Genomic DNA, 14,641 nt, shown 5'->3' with positions numbered 1-14,641 from the left:
AGCCTTTGTGTAACAATACTGTAAGCTATTAATGCAAAAAACCTCATGTTCTGAAATGTTCTACCAGCACTACAGTTGTTAAACGAGGGAAGAATAAAGTGAAATGAAGGAGGGGAGCAGCAATGTTGCTTTTGAACACGGACTGATTACTAAATGTCTCGTGCAATATTCTACATGATCAAATATGGTGAAATTGTGCAATAGTTGGTTCAAACAAATCTCCATTGGGTGTTGTAGCCATCTGGCACTTTTTTTTCTTTTTGGAGAACTTGGGAATACAGCTCCAAGAATTCCCAACCAGTGAAGTGCCAACTACGGAGTGACAATAATGGGCCATAAAGACAATTCTACAGAGATGAACGTTCTCCTTAGATGGGGAACATATCTATTTTCTGTGAAGGACAGAAATGAATCCCTAATGGGGCTCAAGTTTGTGTAACCAATCAATTCACCAGAGTAAATGCAAATGCATCCAGTGTGGGTAAACTTCAATAACACTATGGCAATGTTTGCACGTTATGCTAGGCTAGGCTGAAACAGAATTGGATGATGTGTGGTTCACTGAATAAGAGATTCTAGCTGCATATCATGTGAACCAGGCCATCGCATTAGTCCACAATGTGGTTTGTTTGGAGATCAGCTGTTTGTACACATGCCAATAAAGTTTAATTAATCTGGGTTTAGGATTAATCTGTCAGCCCAGCCAGTCATTTGGGTTGGGTTTAGGTTTTAAAGAACTGTGACTGAAATCAGTGGTACTTTAATTAGTCATTAACGCATCATCTTGATTTCAATGAATGTCCTCATGTAACATGCTAAACCTGATTCCTAATGTAACCCATTTGCTTGGGTGGTACCATATGTTGAACCATAAACCTTCAGATGGCTTAAATTCATAGATATTAGCTCAGCCATAACCCACTCCCCTGGCAAAAAAATACAAAGCTTAACATGTTATGCATGTGCAACCACTAATACTTCACTGGCCTGGTTAAACATGTCGTGTGGATACAGGGCATGTGTGAATCCAACTCAGAATGTAATGGGAAACTCAATATGACCACTCCTAGAAGACCTTTAGGGGTGCTGTAAAGTAGACATCAGTTGATGGTTTTAAATGGGACAGGAGGAAAAAAATATTAAATAGTAAACATACTCACCTTTAATTTTTGTCTTGGTGCCGACCACTTTTGGGAACAACCCTTAGCACAGCGGCTCCCAACCTTTTCTATACCTTGCACCCCTAGAACACTTCTGATATATTCTTGCATCCCTTACAAAAGTTCAAAATAACGGCAACGAATTATGGATATACACTATAATTGTGAAAACCCAAGTTTTTGCACCACCCTGGAATATCATCTTGCACCTCCGGTTGGAAACCCCTGCCTTAGCACTGAAATGGCTCCAAAAACTATGCACCCGTGATCTAGCTATAATTATAGGTTGTCCTCAACTTACAATCACAGTTGGGATAAGAACTTCCGTTGCTACACAATGCAGTTTTTAAGTGAGTTGTGTCCAAGTCTACAACCTTTTTTTATCACGGTTGTTGAGCAATCACATGGACATTAAGCAAATCATGTGGTCATAAATTAAGCGTATGTCTTTCCTCATTGACTTTGCTTGGTGGAAGTCCCTGGGAAATTTGGAAATAGTGATCACAAGACCCTGGGACCTTACAACCATCATAAATGCATGTCAATTGCCAAGTGCCCAAACTTTGATTATGTGACCACATGGATGCTGCAGTGATCATAAGTGTGAGGATTGTTGTAATTCACTGTTTCAGCAGCACTATAACTTTCACCAGTCATTAAACAAATGGCCATAAGTTGAGGACTACCTGTAATGATAAAGCAAGGCCATAGTATTTGGGGGAGTATGTCCTATGGAGTGTGTGTGTGCACATGAGAGATTACACCAAGACATAAATGTGTAACACAACGCATAGTTTATTTGGTATAAATATGCATACCATGAATTCATACTTAAATGCTCAAAAATGAAGCAAAGTGTCCCAGAACTGCTGAAAATTCCATCTTGCTGACACAAAAAAGGGGTGGTGGAACAGGCTGGTCCTTCCTACCATTTCCTCCCCAAAGTTCTGCATTCTGCTGCTCTTTTGACCTTCTTGCAGCACTGGAAAAATTTTTTAACAAGTTGAGGAAGGCATTCTGGTCATTCTGTCCCAGAGGCAACTGACAGGAGCAGCCTATCACCAGGTGACGTCTCTGGCGAGCTCTGCAGGGCAAAGAGCATTGTTGGCCAGATAAAACTGAAATTGTGCAATCTCACGTGTTGCAAAGGTTGGGAGTGCCTGGTCAGAGGTGAACGCTGAAGAGGATAAGCTTAAAGGATAGCAGTGCATCATCCAAGTCAGCATCCCCTAAAACCAAAAGAAGTGAGGGACAGGCCTCTCTTCAAAAATCTATGCCTGTCTACTTTTAAGCCATACGTACTGGCCCATTCCTTTTCAAAGTTCAGCACGAAGCCCATTGCTATAGAACAGACCCCCCCCCCCAATCTGGTAATCTTCAGATGTGACACTGTGAACTCTGTGGGCTGGGTTTCCACCATGTCAGGAAGGCACAACCATCTCTCACCCTTCCAAACCACAGCAAACAATTTAAATACAAATCTCTTGGTTCACAGTATGAGCTCGTATAAGAAGCTTGAACCAATTTGCAAAAGGGAGAGTGTCAGGTTTAGCAATGCCTCCCAAATGAAGCAGTACTTTTTCCTTGGAACTTTCCTCTGTGGTTCAAGGTTTTAGATTTCAAACCCTTTTTCTTTGTGTGAAATTGAATAATACAAAAATGCATGTGTTGAATCCCCTGGTTCTTTAAGGACTAACTGGTTAATTGTGGTCTAAACTTTCTTCAATTAGAACCTGCATCAAATGATGCCCTGAAGTAGATTCTAGACAGAGAACAAAAAAATGATGGGTTTTCTTTTTTTCCCCCTTTTACATCTTTTTTGCCCAACCTGGTGCCCTCCAGTTACTAAGGGCCGTCTCTTCCATACTGTATGCTGTGGATTCTTCTTCATTCCAAACTGGCTATTTGTAAACCAAATTTATGAGTGCACATATCTGTATTTTATAAAATATAGATATCTTTTGCAAATCAGAGATCAGAGTCACGATGACTCCCAGGGGCCTAATGCTGATCTTGTTGTTATTGATTTAAAAGGGAAAAAGAGGGATGTTGCACAACATTAGGGAGCAAAGCAAACATTCCATGAATTTGCAATGGGGTGGACATTTGTCACAGGCATCCATTGCATTGCTACATACGGTAGCTTGCTTGCTTGCTTATTTGTCTGTTTATTTATTTAAGGCATGCAACATTGTTGAAATAATAATTTAACCCAAACACAATAAACCAGGAACACTAAATGGGCATTGCACTTCTAGATCTGGGCCTCTATATTAAATTAGCTTGTGGATTAATTCTGTGGGACTAATTTTTTAATTCCTCCAGCAACTGTCAAACAACTTTGACGGATCTTCCCCCACCTGACCAGTGGAAGGCATGTTATTTCTGCAGGTCTCAGGGATAAGGATCACACCAGCTGTAGGTTTGGCCACTTCCTCATTGCTAACTGCTCCACCACCAAAATTCTTCCTTTTTCCTTGGAAGCAGCCTTGAAACAGCCCTGCAATTATTCTCCTGATACTCTAACCAAATTGCAAGTTGTCTCCTCCTGAGCAATGCAATTGTGCAAATAATGGCTGCCTGCAGCACCACGTTCCCCTCACTACACTGCTGTTTATGAAGGTAGAAATGAGGAACAGCCATCGTTTGCTGAAATATCCTGAAGCTGAGTGGGAGGGCACAGAGACCTTGTGGCCCCTTAGCTGCTTACCTGTAGTAGGGAAGGAGGCAAACTAAGGAACCAGAGTGTGGCATTCAAGGGACTTATTTGCAGGGATCCAGTTATGCTTTATCGTGGAGGTGAAACACCTCAAATTCTAAAGCAGATATTCTGCAATCAAGGAGAAAAGCAACCTAGAACTAAGGAGGGATTTTTCTGACAGTTAGAAGAATTAATCAGTGGAACGACTTGCCTCCAGAAGTTGCAGGCACTCCAACACTGGAGATTTTTAAGAAGAGCCTGGACAGCTACTTGTCTGGAATGGTATAAGCAAGGAACTGGACTAGAAGACCCCCCCCCAAGTTCCCTTCTAACTCTGTTATTTTGAAATAGAAACATTGGTTTAGTTACCCAACGAAGATACCAGCAAGAGAGCACAGGGAATGAGGACACTGTGGGACAATTTGAAGGGAGGACCTTCAAAGGTTAAACCATTTTATGTGGAAGAGATCTTGACTTTAGATCAAATTCCAGAGAGGGATGAAAAAGGTGCTTGGAAGGCTGCAGAACTGCTGAGCTAGATCAAACAGAGATACAGGTAGTTCTCAATTTATGAGCACCACTGCATCCAGAATTTCTGTTGCTAAGCAAGACAGGTGTTAAGTCAGCGGCACCCAATTTTACAAATATTTTTCCCACAGTTGCTAAATGAATCACTACAGTTATTAAGTGAATCACATGGTTGTTAAGTGAATCCACCATTCCCCATTGACTTTGCTTGTTGGAGGCTGGCTGGAAAAGTTGGAAATGGTGATCATGTGATCCCAGGACACTGCAACCATCAGAAAACACACCTAAATTTTGATCATGTGACCATGGGGATGCTATGCTGGTGTGAACACCAGTCATAAATCAATTTTTTTCAGTGCGATTGTAACTTCAACCAGTTACTAAACAAATGATTTTAAATTTTGGTCTATCTGTAGAAAACAAATTTCTACTGACCCCAAAAGACTAAATTGGTTAGTTTGTATAGCAAGCCAGACTGGGCTAAAAGAGGGTTAACTAGGTTGTAGTGCCATGAATTTTGGGAAATTAGCTATTCTCATAGGAGGCTGTGTGAACTAGGCCCCAAGGGTGTCTGCCACAAACCACAACGATGCCACAATGACAATGCACACGGTGATATTATTATTCAAATGCTATTGTGCATTTTTGTTCTGATTCTGACACAAGAATGCAAGTCACAGCACTGGTCTGATGATTTTGCCACATGCATCTGGTCATCTGCCCATTTACCTGCCATCCTTTTTTGGCCCCTCCCACAGATACGGGCGCTAAATTGTCTTCATCCAAGCTGCAAAAGTATAGTTGAGAATAAACTTGAAAGGCCAATAATTTTATTTTTTGCACTGGAGAAGCTTAAGGATAAACTGGGTATCTTAAGAGATGCAGCTGCTTATGATACCCATTTTACTTATTTCTCCCTGCTCGTTCCATGTTTGGAATACAGTCTTTGAACCAATTCAATTTCTGTGCCCTTCCTCTGAGCCATAAAATGGTTTGTTTGCATACAGCGTTTGTATGAACATGGCAGCCATGTTTAGTTAATCTGAATTTAGCTGGCTGCATGGACCGAACAAATTAGACCCCTAAGTATTAAAAGCTTGGCTGAAAAATGTGGCCTTCCCTAAGCATCTCAGGGCAATAAGAAGTGGCTACCGCAGCGTTTCTCAACCTCAGCAACTTTAAGATGTGTGGACTTCAATTCCCAAAATTCCCCAGCCAGCATGCCTACATTTCTTACAGTTGTCAAGATTGAAAAACACTGGGCTAATGTAACAGGCATTCTTTTAGAAGCTTTTCACTGCTGGGATACATCCAATGAAGGCTTCCTGGTCTCTGGATATGGTATATTGGCAGAAATTTTGGGTTTGAGAAGTCTAATGACCCATTAAAAGTTAAGACTGTACTGTTGGACATATCCAGGATTCATAATACAAGGTAAACCATAATGTGATTTGAAGCTATTTATTCTTACTCATTAGACCTCACAGTAGGGTGCATAATCCCTGCCTCCCCCCCCCCCCCAGGCAACTCTGCAAGATAATGATTTGTTTAAGGCCAGCGGGTACAAGCTCCATCTCACTAGGGATTAGCACTTTGTGGCAACCTAATAATTCTGATTTGCAAACTATGGTTTATGACTGTATGACCTAAGGAGGCTTATTCAATAAATAATTGTTACAACTATGGCTTGGCATGCTCTATTTAAGCTTAATGACATGTCAAACCATCTTTTGCAATGTAATGCTATATAGGCAAAAAAGAACATCCACACCACCAGTAGATGGCAGCAGAGATACAAAAAAGCGCTGTGCTGCCATCTTAAGGCTGCAAGAAGATAGGATAGGATAGCTCCATGATAGCTTAGTTACTTCATAGAGATTCATTTATACAATGCTACAAAGAGAAGGACATTATCCCTGAGTCATAGGAGCTCAGAGCTGGACAGTATATAAATGTAATAAATTATTAGGGCTCAATGCACAGTCAGCAAATGTTTAGACTATTCTGACGTTTTTATCCACCCCTTGAATTCTTCCCAAGAACCTGGGATGTTGTTTGGTGATGTTAAAAGGTATTGTAGCAGGTTGTAAGCTGTTCCAGGTAAAGCTGCCTTTTGCAATTGACTGATGATTATATCAATGACAATGAGGTTCAAGTACTCAAGTCAACTCAATCAAATATGTGAGTTGCCTGGACTGTAAAAGGAGGTGGAAAAGGATTGGAATTGCAAGCAACTGCTCGGCGGTGTCATTACCTCCGTCCTTCCAAGTTTGGATGGAGTAGGATTCAAGCTTTGATGGCTACACCTGCCAGCATTTCCTGCTGTTGCTATCCATAAGAGGCCACAGAAAGTAAGAGGGTAGGGCAGCAAGGGCAGAGAGGGTGCCAGGCAAGGCAGAAGATTAGGGAAGCTGGCAGAAAGGGGAAGTCTGAAACTAGATGCCCCTGATGAAAATTAGTTGGCTCTCCAACAGTACCGGAAAGTCTGCTCATTACCCAATCTCCAAAGCCAACGTTTGGGAGAGCAGCTCTTTGCACCAGCTAAAAGGAAGAAGTGCATGCAGTCATAAAGAGTCACTAATAGCGTAAGAAAAGTACATTTCACTCCAAGGGGAATTTTATTGGTAGCTGGGTTTCCCTCTACTTCATCCAGTTCCAGTTCTACTTAACTGCACTAATTTAACCTCAGGATAAAATCATCAGCATCTACAGAAAAAGAGTTTTGTCTGGTTCTCCTGGAGAGGGGCTGGGGAACATGAGGCACTAGCTCCTGAGGAACCACAACTGGAACCAGGCAGATTCTCTCGTTGGAGTTGGACAAGAATTTAAACTGAATATTCTCCAGCAAAAGAGCTGGGGATTGGGGGGGAAAAAAGCCGCTGCCACCAATCTGCCTGGTTGAAACGCCAATAGTTTAATGATGGAAGGAGGAGCTTTTAAGGGGGAAATAAAGGGAGACGGGTGTGTAGCAAGAATAATGGAAGTCCTAATCTTTAATATAGTTTCACAATTTACCATCTAGTGCATTGTTTCTCAATCTTGGCAACTTCAAGATATGCAGACTTCAAGTTCCAGAATTCCCCAGCCAGTATGCTGGCTGGGGAATTCTGGGAGTTCAAGTCCACACATGTTGAAGTTGCTAAAATTGAGCAACACTGATTAAAAATAACTTTTAACCTACAACTGTATATATGTACAAGAGAAAGAAAAGGAAAGCTAGTACTTACATTCCCCCCCCCCCCCCAAGTGTTCTCTGTGTGAGCAGCCTCTGTGAAGAAATGTGTGTACGTTTTGAAAGGCTTGGTAGATTTTATTTATTCAAAATAGCTTGTTTTATCTTTTATCTCAGCCTTCTTTAAGCTCTGGTTATGGCGGGGGTGGGCAACAAAGACTGGAATGCTTAGCCAATGGAGTCTTTGATCATATTATCTAGGAATGTTGGAAGTTGTAGTCTTACATGTGGAGGTCACCTGGATAAGGAAGGCTGCATTAACCACTGAAATAACAGACAAAGTGTGGTTGTTGTTTTTTTTACTCCGCTTCTCCACTTTTTTGCATCATACTAAGCATCTGCCCAATGGTAATTTTGTCAAGTTTCCTTTTTCTGGTGAAACTGGAACGCTAGAAGAAAGTCTCGTCAATTTCGGCATGGCCCTCCATTAGAAAATTTGGAAAAAGCCTTGTCAATTTCACTCATTCCCTGTAAAGAAATATCTGTATCTACACACACACACACACACACACACACACACCTGCTCTTGAGGTCTCTGCAGAACTTTATTTATAGACCACCTTTATTATATTTTTATATCCAACACATCTTCTTCCTACTTTCCCCACAACAACCCTGTGGAGATGGATTGGGCTGAGAGAGAGTGACTGACCCAAGGTCACCCAGTGGCTTTCATGGCTAAGTCAGGATTTGAATTCACAGTCTCCTGCTTTCTAGCCTGGTGCCTTTGCCACTAGGTCAAACTGGCTCTTTCTGCATTATTATGGAGAAATAATATAATTTTGTTAATGAATAGAATTAATGTTGCTATGATGGGAGAGTAAATACTACCAAATTCTACAAAGATCAAAACTTATCAAAATATAAGCCTGATTTGAATCACTATAGACCCATTCCTCATCTTTTAAAAACACAATATGCACGCAATGCTTTTGTTTTCATCTTTTAACAAGGAGAACTAGAACCATGAATTTAAGATCATTTTGTGCTATATAAGTAAAGCCTAAATTCCTTTTGTAAAATTATTCCAACAAATAAGATCAATTTGAAAGGAGAACAAAAGGAATGCATGGCTATATACCCAATTTTTTTAATCCTTCCTCTTTTTAAAGTCTCTGAGGTTTGGGCCTTCATGAAGAGTTGACTGCTGAATCGCATAATGCAATACCTGTTCCTCTGGCTTAACGTTGGTGTCCTCACACCACAGGATTGCTTCATGTTATTCTGAGATGCAATACCATTTGCTCCCCAGTGCTGGATCGTCCTTGTTAAGGCAAAAGACACTCCTGCTTTCTTTAATTACACATTTGGCTTCGATTGCTTCGGTTTTTTTGCCCTTTATTCTGGGAATGAGTCATGACTGGATGCAGGTAAATTACGGGACCCAATGAGGAGAACCGTACATTTGGCTTCCAAGGTGGGCATCTTTTACCTAAACAGTCTCAAAGCTCGTGACGTCTAAGCTCACTGTGGTCCTTCAGAAGACAATGAGAACTCAGACTTGCCCAGGAATGTGAGGGCCAGACCAAGGACACCTTTTAAAATGCACTGTTTTCATGCCAGACCAAATGACGACACTCACAGCTGCAAAAGAGACCTGTGGGGAAAGGATGGGGTGATCTTGGGGAGAAAACGAGTCACTCCCCGATGCTCACAAGGAAGAGATAAAACTCTCAGGTCTGCTTTACCTCCTTTGGGACACTTTGGATTTCCTATGAGACTCACTGCAGGAGGAGAGCTGGGTAACCAAGTTTCTTTCAAGCTAACCCATTAGTGAAAGGCACACACTGCTGGGGTCTTCATGCACAGCAGCTGTGCATCTGCTGAAGCGAACTGGAGTTCATGAAAATTTCTGCTTTTTAATAACACTTGTTAGCCTGGAAAGGGGCTAGTCCGCAACGCCTTCCAAGGGGAGTCAAACATTGTCCTGCTTTCCATGCCAGAAAAGTGCCAGAAATATATAGTAATCAGCAAAGGAAAGCCTCCTTTTGAAAGGGTGCAGGGTTCCACGCCATCTCTTGATCCTTGGTTCCTAAGAAGAAATGGAATGTCTGGACGTGTCCCAGCCATGATGCCTTTTGCTGAAGGGATGACACACTGATCAATTCTAAAAACTTGGCTAGGGTCTTTACCCAAATCTGCCTCTTTTTCATAGCAGAAGGCAAAATGCTATGCCCAGAAGTGGGGGTGATGGGCGGGGAGTATGTTAAAAAGTATGTGCAAAAGTAGTTAATTGGAAGCCTCAGGAAATCCTTTCTTCCTTCTCCCTTTTTCTTTCTTTCTTTCTTTCTTTGCAATGGCTCTTCTCCATTTGCTACATCCACAGTATATGTATATGTATATGTATATGTATATGTATATGTATATGTATATGTATATGTATATGTATATGTATATGTATATGTATATGTATATGTATATGTATCAGGGACACAGTGGCTCAATGGGTTAGGACGGGTCGAATCCCGAATGCCGTGTAACAGAGTGAGCACCTGTTACTCGTCCCAGCTTCTGCCAACCTACAGTTCGAAAGCATGTAAAAATGCAAGTAGACAAATAGGGACCACTACGGTGGGAAGGTAACAGCGTTCTGTGTGCCTTTGGCGTCTAGTCATGCTGGCCACATGACCATGGAGACGTCCTCGGACAAGCGCTGGCTCTTCGGCTTTGAAACGGAGATGAGCACCGGCCCCTAGAGTCGGAAACAACTAGCACAACTAGCACGTATGTGCGGGGGAACCTTTACCTTTATATATACCCCTGTATCCTAAACTACCCAAAGAATTGTTAGCCTAAGACATTGTGCAAAACCTCTGCCCACATAATTTATGGTTCAAAGTGTCAAGAACTTGTGTGATGCACGGTGTTAAAAATCATGGTCAACCATGTCACGCAAACACAGATCTTCAACACAGATCTTCGGTCTCGGCTGCACTGAGTAGGGTATCTGTCCACGCAATTTAAGCTTGGCACGCTCACTCTCACTGAAAACTTCTCTCCACCCAGAAACGATCGCCGAGGCGCTACTACAAGATCTACTTTTGTCATTGGAGCCAAAGCGCGCTTGCTGCGCTCAACAGGACATCCTCGCGCTGTAAATGTTTAGAATAGGGCAATCCTACCCAAGCCTCGCCGGGTGCGCTGGGACAACGCGGCGCGAAAAGGGACCCCGTCTTCTTAACAGGAGCGCAGATAAGCCCATTCATTTGGCTTGAAAAAAGAAACTTCTCTTCCCAAACCGGGATGCCACAGAAACTCGGGGATCTGGACGCGAGAGCCTTCCGTCCGAGCCTGGATCACCCATTCTGGGTTTGGGAAAAACCCAGCTGGGGCTAGGCTAAAGAGAAAGATCACACGCACACCCAACTTTGCCCCGGCTACAAAGACGCCCCTCCCCTCCGGCGAGCCCGGGCCAACCAGCCCAGCTCCCACCTCCTACCTCCTCTGCTCCTCCTCCCCGAATCGTGCCGTGGTGTCGCCTTGTTATGAATGGCCAAGGCTCCGGGAGACACAGACGCTTCGCGAACGCCCGACTTTGAAGGCTGGAGCCAGCAAGCGAGCCCTCTCCGTGCGCCGGAACGCGCAGCAGACAGGCGGCGAATGACCTCTTTGGTTTTTTTAAAAAAATTTCTTTCTTCTTTTTTTTCTTTCTCTCCCTCTCTCTTTGCTCGCGCTGCTCCGCCCCTATAAATAAACCGAGAGCAAAGGAACTTTCCCAAGTCGAGCGACTTTAGGAGGAGACTCGACGACACCTACCGTCAAATGGTCCCGAGGAACCAGCCGCGGCTAGAGCGCTCGAGCGGCAGCTGCAGCAGCGTCTAAAGGAGCAATTCGCGATTTTATTTTATTTTATTTTTAAAAGAAGGGGCTCTCCCAAGCCCCTTCCCCTGGTTTCGGACGGGAGTTTCAAGGAGCCGGCGAGAAGGCAGAGAGGAATTGCCGGCGTCTCTTCGGTCGGCGCTTGCAACGTCCCCGCCCTCCCGCTCTGGAGGCATTGGAGGGGGGCCGCTGGTGGCCGAGGTTCCCCTTTTTCCCCCCGCTCCCCTCCTTTTGCTTTCATGCAACGCCTGGTAGCCTGGGATCAGGCATGCCACCCCCTTCAGCCCGCGGCCTTTAAATCCATGGAAGTGGCTAATTTCTATTACGAGGCGGACTGTCTGGCTGCTCTGAACAAGCTGCACCCCCGGGCGGCGGGGGCCCGCTCCATGACCGAGCTCACCGTGGGGGATCACGAGAGAGCCATCGACTTCAGCCCTTACCTGGACCCTTTAGCATCGCAGCAACAGCCGCCGCCGCCGCAGCAACAGCCGCCGCCTCCTTCCACGGCAGCAGGGGGCAACTTTGAGCCTGTTTGCAGCAGCAGCGGCGGGAGCAGCGGCCAAGATTTCCTCTCCGATCTCTTCTCCGAGCAGGACTATAAAGGCGGCGGGAAGAAGCACCCCGACTACGCTTACATCAGCCTAAGCAGACACAGCCACCACCCGGGCGTCGGACAGAACCATAAAGCCGGGTCGCTGCTGGGCTGCTTCCCGCCGCAGATGGTGGAGACCAAAGTGGAGCCGGTCTTCGAGCACTTGGATTCTTGCAAAGGGGCCCGCAAGGAAGAAAGCGGCGGCGGCGGCGGAGGAGCAGGGCCCGGCCTGGGTGGAATGTCCTCGCCTTACGGCAGCACCGTCCGCTCCTATTTGGGCTACCAGTCCGTGCCGAGCGGGAGCAGCGGGAACCTCTCCACCTCTTCGTCCTCGAGCCCTCCCGGCACCCCGAACCCATCCGATTCCTCGAAATCCGCGTCGGTCGGAGGAGGAAGTGGCGGCGCCGTTTACCCGGCAGGCCCCGGCGGCGGCGGCGGCAGCGGCAGCGGCAAGAACAAGTCCAAGAAGTGCGTGGACAAACACAGCGAGGAGTACAAGATCCGCCGCGAGAGGAACAACATCGCCGTGCGCAAGAGCCGCGACAAAGCCAAGATGCGCAATCTGGAGACGCAGCACAAAGTCTTGGAACTGACGGCCGAGAACGAGAGGCTCCAAAAGAAAGTCGAGCAGCTGTCCCGGGAACTCAGCACCCTCAGGAACTTGTTCAAACAGCTGCCCGAGCCGCTTTTGGCCTCCTCCGGACATTGCTAGCCTTTCCCCTTCCCGTTGACCCCGAACAGCTGGACGCCGCTGGAAACAACTCTGTGGTTTGGGCAGGCGGAGGGTTGGGGGAGGCTTCCGGGAAGGAATGAAGCGGTGTGTGTGGGGGGGGGGAGAGAAAGGGTGGAATCTAGTGGGCGCATCTGTCCTTCTTTTCAGGACTAGCACGGGTCGGAGGGGTTGCAAATAGAAAGTCCCGAGGGGTTTGCATAAATATATAAAGATATATATAAATTATATTTTTGGCCTTTAATTCGCACTCTGATGATGGGAGAAACCTTCCGCCACAAGCTTCTTGCAGTACGACTCCTTCGGCTGGCGGGGGGAGTTCTCTGGCCGGTTTCTATTGATCTCTGCACGACTTCATGGAGGAATCCATAGTTTTTCAACTTCCTTATTTTTTTCTAAGGAAAAAAAAAGCCAATACCAAGCTCAACATAAGAAGCCATTTAATTAATATCCAATATGATTGTCTTTGCAAAGGGTTTTTTTTGGGTGGGGGGAGTGAGTGCTTAGTGTTATTTAAATTAAAATATATATATATATATACACCGTAAAGGAGAGAAGAGAGTTCAGAATGATGCAATCTTTTAAACATGGCTGGGAACACCAGCTATACATGATGCAACCTCATGTAACTGTCAGTCATGGATTGAGTAATCTGTTAAAGATGTTCCTACTGGTTTTTTTTTTATTATAAAGAATGATCTATTTCTATAAGGAAAAAGACGTATGTATATTTTGGGATCTATGCATTCTTGCTACATATGAAGCATTAATGAACAATTTTAATAAAACTTTATTGCTAGGATGGAAAATGATTTTGTTATTTTTAAGTTGCTGACATTCCTAATGTACCTTCTTTTCCTTTGCAAGAGTTGGGAGGGGGGTTCTGGAGTCAGTAATACAAGTAGGAGTCATCCCATCAGTTTAAAGAAAGGAAGATTTCTTCCAAAGCCTTTGGTTTTGCGGGTGTTTAATAAAATCAAATGAGATTGTTAGAAAAGAATTGGAGCAAAAATGCTTTTAACTGCTCTCTTCCTTTCTCTAATTATTGTATATGGATCTGAGCATCCCTACAAATTGGGGTGAGATATTGGAAAGTGGTAAAAATTTGTGATGAAAAACATAATGTGCCTTTAACCTGTCATTTCTTATCTATTGTGCCTGATGGAGGGAGAATACATTTCACTTGTGCAGCTTACTAAAAATGGAATATTTAAGTAATTATAATTTTAAAAAGCATAAAAATATATTTCATCTAATGTGAGTTTTTCTTTGTAATAAATCTACATGCAAAAAAATTGGAAGAAACTGTTTTATAGCTTCTAACATTTTCAAAAAAATCCATAGCATAGGAATTCCAGAAGGCAGGTAGAATGCCAGACCAGATAAGCAGTTGTTTTGTTTGAAATAGATTCATTCTGCTTCTTGGATCTTTCGGCTTTTAAAGAACAGATGTTATGCTTCTAGGAGTTCAGATAATTTGCTTATTAAAAGTCCTGAAAAACTGGAATAATGCCCGTTCGTTTAGAATAAACTAGCAGAAAGATGTTGCAGTTCAAGTGTGATCCATGTCTTCCAGCCTAGCATTTGCTATTTGCTGTATTAAATCAGATGCAAATTGTGTTAATTGCAGCTACAAAGCAAAAGCAATTAACTTCAGCCTTTGGCTCTTTCCAGATTTTCAGTGTTCTCTTGCACACCTGTACTACTTGTACTCCATTTCCCATTATTTTATTTATTGCTAATGGTTCCTAAGTTCCACTGCTGTTAGTATATAGAGGATTGCATGTGTGAATGGAGGCTAGTGAACTTATGGTGAAGACAGTTGTGAATGTGCTTGTGATGATAGCCTGAAGGGTTTCTTTGGAATCTGGACATTCCT

The 14,641-nt window shown here is 43.8% G+C and overlaps 1 protein-coding gene across 1 annotated transcript; it reads left to right on the top strand.

Moving 5' to 3' along the window:
- Positions 1-11,073: 11,073 nt before the first annotated feature.
- Positions 11,074-14,272, top strand: CEBPB (CCAAT enhancer binding protein beta). Its single transcript, XM_081322383.1, has one exon. It carries the CDS (start codon positions 11,680-11,682, stop codon positions 12,742-12,744), a length of 1,065 nt encoding a protein of 354 aa, XP_081178509.1. The 5' UTR covers positions 11,074-11,679; the 3' UTR covers positions 12,745-14,272.
- The last annotated feature ends 369 nt before the right edge of the window (positions 14,273-14,641 follow it).

The sequence above is a fragment of the Vipera berus genome (genome assembly GCF_964194415.1).
Source record: "Vipera berus genome assembly, chromosome: 3".
Classification (NCBI taxonomy): Eukaryota; Metazoa; Chordata; class Lepidosauria; order Squamata; family Viperidae; genus Vipera; species Vipera berus.
This window is presented reverse-complemented; position numbering and strand designations above follow the sequence as displayed.